General features: G+C 40.7%; 1 protein-coding gene across 1 annotated transcript in view; it reads left to right on the top strand.

Moving 5' to 3' along the window:
- Positions 1-12,500, top strand: part of LOC137991235 (protein broad-minded-like) — a 44,053-nt gene that overhangs the window by 23,169 nt on the left and 8,384 nt on the right. The window contains exons 20-31 of the mRNA XM_068836349.1: positions 1,087-1,225; positions 1,502-1,589; positions 1,971-2,089; positions 3,374-3,520; positions 4,618-4,706; positions 6,304-6,414; positions 7,155-7,266; positions 7,640-7,742; positions 7,818-7,869; positions 9,012-9,088; positions 10,155-10,238; positions 11,159-11,350. Of these exons, the coding sequence (XP_068692450.1) occupies positions 1,087-1,225; positions 1,502-1,589; positions 1,971-2,089; positions 3,374-3,520; positions 4,618-4,706; positions 6,304-6,414; positions 7,155-7,266; positions 7,640-7,742; positions 7,818-7,869; positions 9,012-9,088; positions 10,155-10,238; positions 11,159-11,350 (1,313 nt within the window). The remainder of the gene's footprint in view (positions 1-1,086; positions 1,226-1,501; positions 1,590-1,970; positions 2,090-3,373; positions 3,521-4,617; positions 4,707-6,303; positions 6,415-7,154; positions 7,267-7,639; positions 7,743-7,817; positions 7,870-9,011; positions 9,089-10,154; positions 10,239-11,158; positions 11,351-12,500) is intronic.

Here is a 12,500-nt window from a genome sequence, read left to right as displayed (position 1 = left end):
CTAAGGGATCACTTTGTATCGAATTGACACTTAAGCCTCTTTTGCATGTAGTTTTTATTAAAAGAAAATGTGCCTGCAGGCTCAACTCCAATTCGCCCTTGTCACACGGCGGCCATATTGTCCCGGGAGACCAAAAGAGCTTTGTTTTACCACGCCAAGCCTGGCAGTGGAAACCATGGGTGTGAGGCTTTGCGTGGACAATATGGCCGCCGTGTGACACGGGCGAATAAGGTCTTTCAGATGCACGCCCCAAGCTGGGGATTTTAGGGCACTAATTTTATGCCCAAGTATGGACAAAAATAAGATCGAATCTGCACGCGCGGGAAAATGCACGAGCTACGTTACATCCAAATTAAAAAAAAAAAACTCAAAAAACCCCCTGCTTTGAGCTAGAGTTAAACGTTTCAAGGTCATGAGCTTCTGCGTGCATTTAATAGACTATTTTGCAAACAGTAATTTCCTAGTAAAACATGGTTCGTTCCAGTCCCTTGTGGGAGCAAACGGACAAAGATTTAACTTTGCACCATTAGCAAAATTGGCATAAAGCATAAAGAAGACTGCCCTGGATTTGTCGCCGTTCACGTAACTCCAGCTAATGAAGGTACATTAGAATGTATCTCATGGAAAAATCGACCAATCACAATATGCTCCTAAAAAAGGTAACCGCGTGATCCTGAATGTAACTTTGAGGCGAGTGAAACAATCGCATTGATGATGGCTGCTTTTGTTATTTAGTGGAAGTCCAGCTTAAAACCACGGTTTTCAACAGTTTAATCTCAAGAACTTTCTGACGGTGAGATGCTTCCAGCAGATAAATGCTTGTGTCATTTGCTGTTGTCTGTGAGTCAACGAACGGTTTTGTACTAGAATTACGCAAAGAAACAATGACTTGACATGTGGTTTGGTTCAGTGAGTAATCACTCCAAATACCATTTCTTCAAATAAAAACTACCCTTAGACTAAATTTAATTATCTACCACAAAATGAAATTTGAAACATTTCACTCAAAATGGAATTATGCAGTGTAATTGGGGTAGGCTAGGAGTCCTTGTTAACGGATCTCCAATTTGATTTTGATCGATGCAGCTTGGTCTGGGAAAGCTCGCTGGTGGATAACTTGCTGAATTTTGCCGGCACACCTAAAGGACTTCTTCTGCTACAACAAACGGGGAAAATGAATGAGTGTGTAGCTTACATGAATGAAAGATACAACAAGAAGCTACAGGTAAACGTTGCACGTGATGTACATAGCAGATTTGAGAAAAGAAGGGCAGAAATTTAATTTGCACTTGGCCTCGTTGTGAGAAAGAGGCTAAAGTTTACTTGGAACTAGTCCTTCACCACAACCGGTCCAAAGGCGCTTTTCCCTAGAGATCTGGGTTGCCTTCTTATACTGAGTTAAAAGAATTAGTTGCCACCATTTCGCAGACTCGGAAACTTTATTTTGCATTTATTTTTTCGTTACAACGAAATAATGTCATTTACCTGATTTCTTGTGAAGGTCAGCAAGTGTGAAAAGTTTGGTTATGGAGTGATGGTTACGCAGATTGCTGCTACTGCTCCTGGTATGGTTGCTCTTGAAAAGAAAGGTGAGGAATACGTATTTCCCTAAAAAGAGGGTTATAAAGGTGGGAAGGGGGATTTTGATTACGCTATACGGAAAATGGAATCGCCTTTTTCACATTTCTCGTTCAATAGAATTGTTATTTCACGTTTCACGTTTCACGTTTCACGTTTCTGCTTTCGTTGTATGTGTTCACCAGCCCTTCGTTGTGAGACAAGCGGAGAACGGTGCAACGAGAGTGGAAAAAAAGGAAAGAAAAAAGGAGAACGAACCACAGAAGGCTAATTGTCTTTCTTACCCATGCTCTGTTCCTACTTAACACTTTTATTTTCAGGTCCTATTCTATTTAACAATCGAGAGCAGATGTTACTGCGTTTTTTCACAACATTTCTTGTTATCGTAACAGGGTTTCTTAAGCGTTTGGTACATGACATCTGGACTGTGTTTGAGGGCGGCCAGGATAGAAAACCCGCCCGTCCGAGAATAAAACACGTGGACAGCATTGACAGTAGAACTTACAATAAGGTAATAATAACAGGGATCGCGTTAACGCAGAAATCGTGCATTTTTACGCAAATAAATCCAAAAAATGCATCATCGAAATTTTAATGCGTCCCAGGACGCAAGGCACTGACTTAAATAACTCACACAACTTGCTTTGATTTGTCAGTATATTCTGTTGTTTGTAAAACTGTTGGAGCGATCTGTGCTCATAATTAAAGTTCTAAGAAGGGGGTTTAAAACATCTAAAAAGGTTAAAACTAAATTTTCGACCGCCTTCTGCGGTCTTCTTCAGAGGAATGTACTCTGCATGTCACTGAATGCAAATATATAGCAAAAGACGTCACTGTTTGTTGCTCCTAAGGGAGGAAACCAGTGATGCGTAAACCCTTGGGAAGGGTGCTTTCATTAACAGAATTCTTGTCCAGGAATGAATGTAACGGCTCTAGAAAAAGCCTTTGTCGGCCGGTCCTATGCATATGCATATGCGTCAATATTAATTCCAAGTTGGTTACTCTCTTTTTCTCATAATCTAAAACATACTCTTTTTCTCACAGAGAGTCACCAAGATTTTGGGACCCCCAAAAAATGCTTGGGACCCCAATTTGGCCGAACATGCGGGTCCTAGGACCCAGATTGAAAAATCCTAGTGCCATCCCTGAATAAAATGGTTGTCTCTTTGACATCTGTCGGCTTTTCTCTTTTGGTTCATGTGCGGATCGAAGACAATTTTTCTCCTGTATATCCTGTTTCCAAGCGAGCCTGGAGTTGCCCTCTTACTACAAACCTACCAGTTAGCATTAGAACCTCATTATTTGAATACGAAAAGCAGTGAGATCTGTATCGTCGTCGCAAGATCATCCTTTGTCCGCTGCCTTTGGTTGGCCAACGCCCATTGTTTCGAGCCCCGTTCCAGCCTGTATTTTTTTTCTTCAGTTTCTGCTTAACTGCGATGATACCCAACTCTTCGGTATTTCGCTGAGTTTCCTCACTTCAAATATATTAAAATTTCGTATATTTAACAATTATTCCATGAGCGCGCGTTGGATATGAGATGTTAAATAGCCAACGAGGTGCGTAGCGCTGAGTTGGCGATAACCAGTCTCATATCCAACAAGCAAAAGAAATTTCACTTTCTGGCGTAAAAATTTTTAGTTTAGCAACGATAAGCGCAATCATTTACCATATAAGGTCAAACTAAGGTATATGAGCTGATAACCGAGATTGAGTGAACCAATCAGAGCACGCGAAATGCATTATCCGAGGTTGTGAATTTAATAGTTTATATTATTCAACTTGTTATTTCAGTCTCTTAACAATCTGTTAAGCGTACTATCAGCGTTTCCAGCAGTATATGAAGTCCTAGCTGATGCCTATCGTCCGTCTACTTCCGGTTCTGAGATAGAAGAGACCATCACAAGTAGAGAAGCATACTGTCCACCTGTCTGTATTATGGTGAGCAAGTTTAACAACTCCCAACCCCTCTGCTACGGCTTTTAACCACTCCCATCTTGAGTTAGTCTTGCTGTCGAAGTGGTCGCGTGTCTGAAAATGCAATGATTCGTTATGCAAGTGAATCCAAAACGTATGCAAATTAACGAAAGAGTGAGCTTTAATATGAGCTTTAAGGACAGACAATTTAATTTTTGAGGGTTTTCGGTCGTGGGTGCTAATAGTTAGCAATTTCTTCCGAGCATTGTTTAATAACGCAGCGCCAACTGTAAGTTGTCAGTGGTTTAGAGAGAGTCTTACTTGCGCATGTATCATGGTTCCACCTGCTCAAGGTTGGGGAGCGGAGGGGGGGTATTTATTGTAGTGTTATGGGGCCAAATTTACCATGATTGGGAGTTTCCCCCCTCCCTAGCTCAGTGACATGCACGTGCACGTGTTGTGAGATAAAACTGTGCATTTTTTGCCATCAACTCGGATCGAGCTGTAGCTCCTACTTTTCACGGATTTCCAGTGTTTCTGCCCTGCTAGTGCTCAGTGCTTGGTCGTTCAAGAGCTTTCTGCCAAGGAAGCAATCTCTTTTTAGGAGCTGGCTTCCAACTGAGCTAGAAAGCTCCTGGATTTTCTAGTATCCAAAATTTTATTTGTTGACACAGTTGTCGTTAACCCTGGTTCTCTTTTGAACGTTTTCTTTTCTTACTTTTCTTTTGCAAGAATTGTTCATGATTGTGACTCGGATATGATTTCCAACCGCGGTATCATAAGTAGTTTGCGTTTCTCGTTTCTCGGCGACTCTTCCTCGGGGAAGTTTTTCAGGGTAATCTGGTGCATTTGCAAATGCCAACATTTTGTTTGCAGTCGTCAAAGTTAGTACATCTATTTTGCGAGGATAAAGAAGACTGAGACGTCAATAACCCCTTTGTCATCATTGTCGTTATCGTCATCTTCATATCATCGTTCTCAAAAATTAAACGTTCATTTCCTTACTTGTCTTGAATATCCTGGGATACTTTTCTGCTCATGGTGACTGCCTCACTGTCACTTTTGTACACCATTTTGTCCATGCAATTTCCGGTTGAAAAGGTTTCTTTTTTTTCCAACAGGATTTTGTTGATCGTTTTATAATGATTGACTCAGAAGAAAAGATACATTCACTCTTCAATTTCGAACAGTCGCATCACTTTGGTCTTAGGTAAGGTAGCAAGTATATAAAGTGGTTTTCAATTGAGTGTCGAAAGTAATTAGCGAATTGCTTTGGTTTACGATTACTTCACTCAGTGATTGATTCAAAGTTCTCGCGCCACATTTTCAACCAATCAGAAGTGAAACCAAAACCAATCGTGGCTCGCGCGTGCACATTTTCCCGCTCTTTGTGTTGGCTACGTGTAATTACTTCGAGTTTTGATTGGTTTACTGGCTTGTCTCCGTCCTTCTTGATTGGCCAAAGTAATTACTTTGGTTTTGGTTTTACGACACTCAATTGGAAACCGCTCTAATAGAGACATCTAGCATCACATTGACGTGAAACGCGAACGGCAGGAACGAGCATGTGACCATGATTTTCCCGCCGTTTTTCGCGTTTGCCTGCTACCGCTTTCCGTTTCTTCGTGAAAGAAGGCGTTTTCGCGTTTGCAGTATACCAGAAATTTTCTTCTCGTTTTTCTACCACTTAACAAAGTTGTTTGTGGAAAAAAAGAACCCCAAAACCGTTTTCCGGTAAGTCAAAGAAGGAAAATTTGGGTTTCTTGGTAATAGATCGTTCGTATATAACTGACTCCTTACCGCAATTTTCTTCATGAACTTGCGTTGACTCTCTGTTGACCCGCAAAATTTGACAGGTTAGGTATTTCATTTTATATAGTTTCTTTTTCTACAAACAATGTTTGGAAAGACTTCTAGCTTTTGTTTTAGTTTTTTTGTTTACTAAGTACTCGAGGTTAACAGAGTCCATTCCATTACGAGTTGCCGTGGGTCACACGAAGCTTCGCTCCATTTTACTTGAAACGTGAATCGGCTAGCCGATGGGGCTTTTAAGGGCCAATGAAACATTAAGGAAACGACAGAACAGAACAACAACAACAGCAACTGTTAAAAATCCCAACTGGCCGGATGCAAACCAGTTGGCTATTTACAAGTGCAGCTGGGAATACGAACCAGCCACTACCAGGATCAAATTCAACGAGTGGGCGGAGAGGGTCTTGAACCCGGGATCTCCGGATCTCAAGGCAAGCGTCCTAACAACTGGGCGTCTTTCTTCACCGATCTATAGATATCGAGCAATTTCTTTCCTCTTCTTGTCTCTTCTTTTCACGCTTTTGTGCGGACAATCAGTAACCTGTCGTTGACCTTTTCAGGCAAACGCGATGCCAAATCTCTTTAATTTTATGTTTCCAAATATTGCAAAGTTAAGTTACGTTAGGTGAGCTTCAGGGAACAAAAGATGTTCAGATGTGGTTGCCCATCGATAGTTCTACCAATGAGTTTAAAACTTTATCCACGCGAAAAAAACAACTTTATCTGCCGAATTTCATATTACAAATAGCCTATTTCCCCGTGTGGACAGGAAAGCCAAGAAAGATAGAAAACGTATTTCGTGGGAGGCAAAAAAGGACTTACAGTAAGAGAGCAAAGAGACAAACAAAAACAGTCTTCGGATGCTAGGAAACCTTTCCAAATATTTACCACAGGGTGTGTGAGGAGTTATGTACTTGAACAAGCTTTTGCTTTTCCAAGTAAAACTTACTCCTGTGAACGAAGCTCAAATTCTTTCATTGATGTATCTTTTTCAGGGTGTTAAACGTCTTGTGTTCTTGTTTGGACTCTTTTCTTTTTCTGGAATGTCGGTACCACTTTCAAGAGCTAATGCTCGAATCCCAATCGGACAACAGATTGGAAAATGGGTGAGTTTGTCACTTATTGGCTGCAGTTTTTATTTGTGTCGTAAAAAAATGAATTTCTTTGTGCAAACTGTAAGTGTAATTGGCGATCCAGCTTGGTAGCAGGAACTTTAACAAGGAACAATTCAAATGAAACACGACGTGGACTGTTGCGGCCCAATTAAATTGGCAGTTGGTAGGAGGCAACTACTAGTAATTGGCTATTTACGAGGCGTGGTATAGGGGAATCCGGGAGCTTCGAAGACAATTCCAGCCATTAAGTTTAAGCTGGTGCCACACAGCTTCAACTGTAAAATTACTCGTTAGCCTTGTAGGATCGTTTCGACGTAGATCGTGGGTTCAATTCCCACCCTGGTCAGAGTTTTCCTTTTGTGGGCCCATTCCATTAGTAGGGCTAATGCTCACATGGTTTATATGGGGTAGAAAACTAGCACCTCACATTACACTCTAATCAGTTAAGTCTTTAAAAACCAATTTGACTGCTACATGCACGAGATGCTCTCTATGAGGCAGCTGAAGCCAAATCTAAACTTGCAATCTGACTCGATGCATGAAAAAGTATTTGTGTAATCAGTTTTTCAACCTTTTGTTATGTTTACTTTCGCACAAACGTCGCTATTGAATACTGTAATTTGCATCCTGTACATAGTTTCCTTGGTGATGGAGTCATGACTACTCCGAAACGTCGGATGCTATCTTTCTCTTTTGCATTTTATGTGAAGCTATTTGTCTTTCAATCTCAGGAAAGACTACATCATCGACATGTGCTCTGTGGAAAGAAACCAAATCTTGGTGAAGACGTACCTCATTGGGGGTCCATCGGAAAGAATTTTACCCGGTAGAGCCTTAACGGAGGTAACGAAACAAGAAGACGTCTTTAAAATCCAAACTTTTTTTTCCACCAACGTTAGTTAACAGTTAAGCCACGTGACGTCACATACCTATCTCCGAATGCAGAATTTTCGAGGGTCTGAAACTTGTGCATTGTCTTAAAAAGAGATGAATATCGTTCAGTTCTAATACGTTTGCCATTATATCTGCCTTACTTATTAAACGTTGCATTTAATTCGTGCTAGTGTATCGTGTTAATATTTTCTTCAAGCGAAATTTGATCGGCGCTTTCTACAGGCATCGTCTGTCCCTTGCTACATGCCATAGCACTTGATCTTTTGGATCTTTTACGAATTATTTATTGGTATTAATTCATTTTTCTTTTGTTTCTTTGTAGGATGTGGATATCCCTTACCCTTGGCCTTTGTTTTCGTCCTATCCTCCTCCGAAGGTTTATCTCCCCGTTGAGAAGATCTGTAAGATGACAGCTTTCGAAGAAGGTACTGGCAAGTGTTTGTTTTTCTTTCTTTGTTTCGTAAGTTGTTCCTCGAGAAAAGGTTCCCTTTCTTTTTCAGGTGATCCTCTTCTTGAGTTCTTGGAGGGCAGTGATCCCGTGTCGGCTGACAGGCGAGTCGTTTCTTTTCTCACAACAATCCCATTTGATAATTAAGTAAAGTACGATCGTCCGGGTGAGTGTAGTCCTGAGAAGGTCTGTTTGAGATGACATTGACTGACATTTCGACAACCTGAGCGGAATTTGTGTAACGTTAGTAGATACTATAAAAACTCCGGTCGTAGATGTATGTCATTGGTCAACTTATTGGTGATGTTATTGGTCGACTGTCAGTTGAGCCTAGATGTAATTGACCGTGAAGACTAAACAGTGATTGGTGCATTTCGATCAACGTGTTGTTTGTCTGTTGTTGATGTCGTCGATTTAACAAATTGATGTCAGTTTTTCATGCGTCTGTCTTGTTATTGATCATGAATTTCGTCATAACATGCCGAGTGCCGAGTGGATCCGCAGACTACTTTGACAATGCTATGACGAAATTCATTGTCAATAACAGGACAGACGCATGAAAAACTGACATCAATTTGTTTTTTACAATAACAAAAAGGCAGAGGGGTCAAAATTAAGGAAGAACGCGAGACAAAAATGCGAGAAACTTCAATCTGACGCGAGCAATATCGCGTTAATATCGCATAAATTATAAATTTTTGTGTCTGTCCGCTTATAAAATGGTAGTTGAACCAAAAAATACTAGAGGAGTAAGAACTAATATCAAAATAGTAAAATCTAATCTAAGCATTTAAAATCATTAAAAGCTTGTCTAAAAAGAAAAGTTTTGAGTTTGTTCTTGAATAAATTAAAATTATCAATGTTCCTTATAGTCAATGGTAATGTATTCCACAGTTTAGGTGCGGCAGCAATGAATGCCCGATCACCAATTGTAGCCAGCGTTTTAAAGTTGGGTTTGGAAAGTAGAAATTGATTGTTCGATCTGAGACCATACTTTGAGTTCATTTGGACAGATAATAAACTTGATAGGTAGTAACGGTGCTGTGTTGTGCCATTACTGAGTTCATCAGTTGTAGCCTCTATTTCATGGCGAGACTGAGCGTTTTGCCGCCTCGGCTCATGGTTTTGAGAGCGCCGGTTCCATGCATGTATTTGCTTACCTTTGTCTTGTCTATTGTGATTGGCCAAAACATTGAGTTAGAAACTCAAATGAACACCCTCTAACGATGCTGTTTTCTTTTTGCAGCTCTCAATGGCTTCAAGACTGCCGCAAGACATTTTGTGAGACCCTTAGATGTGGTAAAACCAAGGCAATGGGAAAAGGTGTGTGTATAGATGGGCTCGCGAAGGAGAAAGTATCACCTTACCAAGGTCATGTTCTGCTGGGATCAACCGTTTCACTCAACCGCAACCGGTTTAGGTTGAAGTGGTTGAGGTTTCCCAATACAGCGCTTTTCCAACCGTCTTCGGTTGAAACGCAGTAACTAATGGGGACAGTCATTACCAGACTTCTCCGCGTTGACAAGTCGAAGGAAAACAACATGGCTGGAGCCCGCGTAAACGATAGCGGTCGCTACCCATGCTCCTTCAACCGTTTCAGCTTACTTTGATGCCGGTTGAAGAAGTTGATCAACCAAACCAACCGAAAACAGTTTTTTTCCAATAGAACACGAAGAAGAAACTATTTCAAAAAAAGATATAAAATACTGTCAATCGGTCTGTCATTTATTTCGCCTCGTCTATTGAAACTCTCGAGAAATAAAGATAGAAATATGGACTCAAACTCTCTCAACGGTGAGAAGCCTGTCAACGAATATAAACTATTAAAAATAAGGACAGATACTTGTTTATTTGCGCATTAGATTGAAGCAGAAAGTCTACTAATAGCTATTTTACCTTATGCCCGGGCCACTGCATAACAGATTCCGTTTTCCGTGAACCTTCTATTCTTTTGTTACGTGTTAACCTCGACAGATGCTAGCTTTACAATAACTGGTTCGTGATTAACCCAATTTATTACGACGACTCGCCAGTGCGAAGATTGTTTTCATTACTCATTAACACGAAGAGAGATAACTTTGGCATTTTCAACAATATATCGCTCCAATCTAATCCAAAATCATCCAGATAGTCAAAGCTTTATATTTATAACCTATTTCCATTGCTTTTGTGTTTGTCAGCATTATTTTTTGCTATACTTCAGGTTCACGTGTTCACAAGTTTGTTTTTGCATCTCACAAATGTTGAGATTTTCAATTGCAAACTCTGTTTTGATTGGCCACTCTACCTCACTGTGTAAAGAGTTCACCCTGAAGTCAAAATAGATACGTTTCGTTTCTGAGGAAACGAAACAAAAGACCCAACCAACCTAAAACTTTTACTTTTACAGTGTTGAAGTTGTTACTGGAGAAGTTATGCACAGCATTGACAAACATTCCAGACGAAGCCATTTTCCCTCTCATCGACTTTTCAGGTAAGAATTGTTTCTTTTCACCCTGCAAGCAGAGCCTTTCTTTTGCTTGCTCGATTTTGGCGTTCTCGAGAAAGGCTCTGGATGAATCGAGTAACATCTTTATTGAATATGCGCTGCATGTTGCCAGGATACAGTCTCGAACCCAAGCCTAATATGCCAGATCTCGCCGCCATCATGGTTTTTCATGGTACAGCGGGCTCAATTATAACCATCGGTTTTGTCACTAAACGGACGCTCGCACTGGAAAAACCGGTTTGACGAGAGAAAACAAGATTGACTAGTCCAGAAGTTCGGGCTGCGGCAGCTTTAAAGAGTTGACGCGATTCGAGCAGAGCCTACTTTTCTCCTCCCCAGTAAAGAAAAAGACAAAAGGAGGCTCTGCTCGCAGGGTGGTTTCTTTTCTTCTCTGATAAAAAATTAAGAATTACGATGTCAAAGCTCAGACCGACTCTTCTATACAACCAATGCACTCTTGATTGTGCATCATTCAGTATCGGACAGGGGGTAGCCAGGATTTTTCAAAGGGGGGTCACAATGTGTCAAACAGAGGGTACTCACCAATATTGTAGGTTGTTTGCTTAAAAAAAATTACAAAGGGGGGGTCACGGGCACCCCAGGACCCCCCCCCCCCCCCGGCTCCCCGTAGCTACTCCCTTGTATCCACCATTCAGTTGTCTGAATCAAAATTCACTAAGAGTTCATGGCAATTGCAAACTCATTACGCTGTTCGGATCTCTCAAATGCACACGCTTTTTAACATATCTTTACCTCTTTGATCAAAGTGAAAAAAGCATATTCTTTCTTTGAAATAAATCAAGCACACAATCATTTTTATTCGTGAAGCAAGTTCATGGAACCTCTTTGTCTCACCTACGGGCGAATACTAACGACCCGAGCTAACCTTGCTTTTTTTTCTACAGCAAGCGAAAGTAGCCTGAAGAACGTGGAGCTTTCAGAAATAGAGAGCCTGGGTACTAAACTAACGGTGCGGTACGGCGTTCAGCTCAAGTTGCTCCAGTCCACCTCGGAAGGAATCGAGGACCTGACCCACCTACTCAAGTACAGCAAGTTCTTTCTTCGAGGACAACAGCGCACCACTGACGTAACCTTGCGTATCCTTAAGGGGTTCCTCTAATAAATTGAATTTTTGCTTGAGTTATTACCTTCACCCTGGAGGGAGGATCGCGACATCAGCTGTGGCCAATTACTGTGGCGCCGCACTGCAGACCAGTCCCCAGTTGTTCAAAAGGTAGATAACACCATCCACCGAATAAATCACTATCCATTGGACAGCGCAATTGGTTTCGCTATGATAACAAAATACAGTCGATTCAAAACTTTGCATGCAAGATCATCACGAACTCAAAGAAATCCGACCATGTGACACCATTGCTACGTCATCTGAACTGGCTCCCTGTTTGAGAATAATTACAATATAGAGACTCGATCTTAGCATTCAAATGCATAAATGGTATAGCTCCGCAATATCTCACTAGCAAATTCAAAAAGCGTTCAAAAATCCACACCCGTAACACACGGCACGCAAACACTTTACAAATACCACTCTTTAGAACAGCAGCAGGTCAACGTACCTTTGCTTATAGGGGCGCAAAAATTGGGAACAACCTGAACGCTTATGTCAGAGAAAACACAACCCTTCGTAGCTTCAAAAAGACTTTGAAAAGCCAATTGTTGAACTCGTTGCTTAAGGACTCCAGCATATCTTAGGGACTTTTATACCATTATTATAAAATTCATCATAATTTTAATAACAGTCATTTTATTTTATATCAGTCATTTTATCAAACATTTTTGTAAATAGTATCTGAAAAACCATGATGGAAGATCCTATTAAAGTATTATTATTATTATTATTATTATTATTATTATTATTATTATTATTATTATTATTTATCCACTGGATAGTGATTTATCCGGCAGATAGCGCTATCCATCGTTTGAACAACTGGGGCCAGGATGTTCTCTGCTGTTGGCGAATGTCAAAAAGGATTTTTGAACAAGGGTTATGAGAAAGTGCTTACAACGTTCAGTTGTTGTCCGAGAAGACTTTAAAAAGCCATCCACAAAAGAATTACATGGCAACTATAACTGTATACTGTTTTAAACAAAGTAATTCGCTGAATTTTTTTATCAACAGAAAGGCCATTTAAAACCAACAACACACTCGCCTAGAACCCAGTTTAATGGCTTCGCTCCCACGTGTCTCTATGTTAGAGCATCCGAAGTAGTAATCTGAACGTC

This window comes from Montipora foliosa, chromosome 1, assembly GCF_036669935.1.
Source record: "Montipora foliosa isolate CH-2021 chromosome 1, ASM3666993v2, whole genome shotgun sequence".
NCBI classification, from domain to species: Eukaryota; Metazoa; Cnidaria; class Anthozoa; order Scleractinia; family Acroporidae; genus Montipora; species Montipora foliosa.
This window is presented reverse-complemented; position numbering and strand designations above follow the sequence as displayed.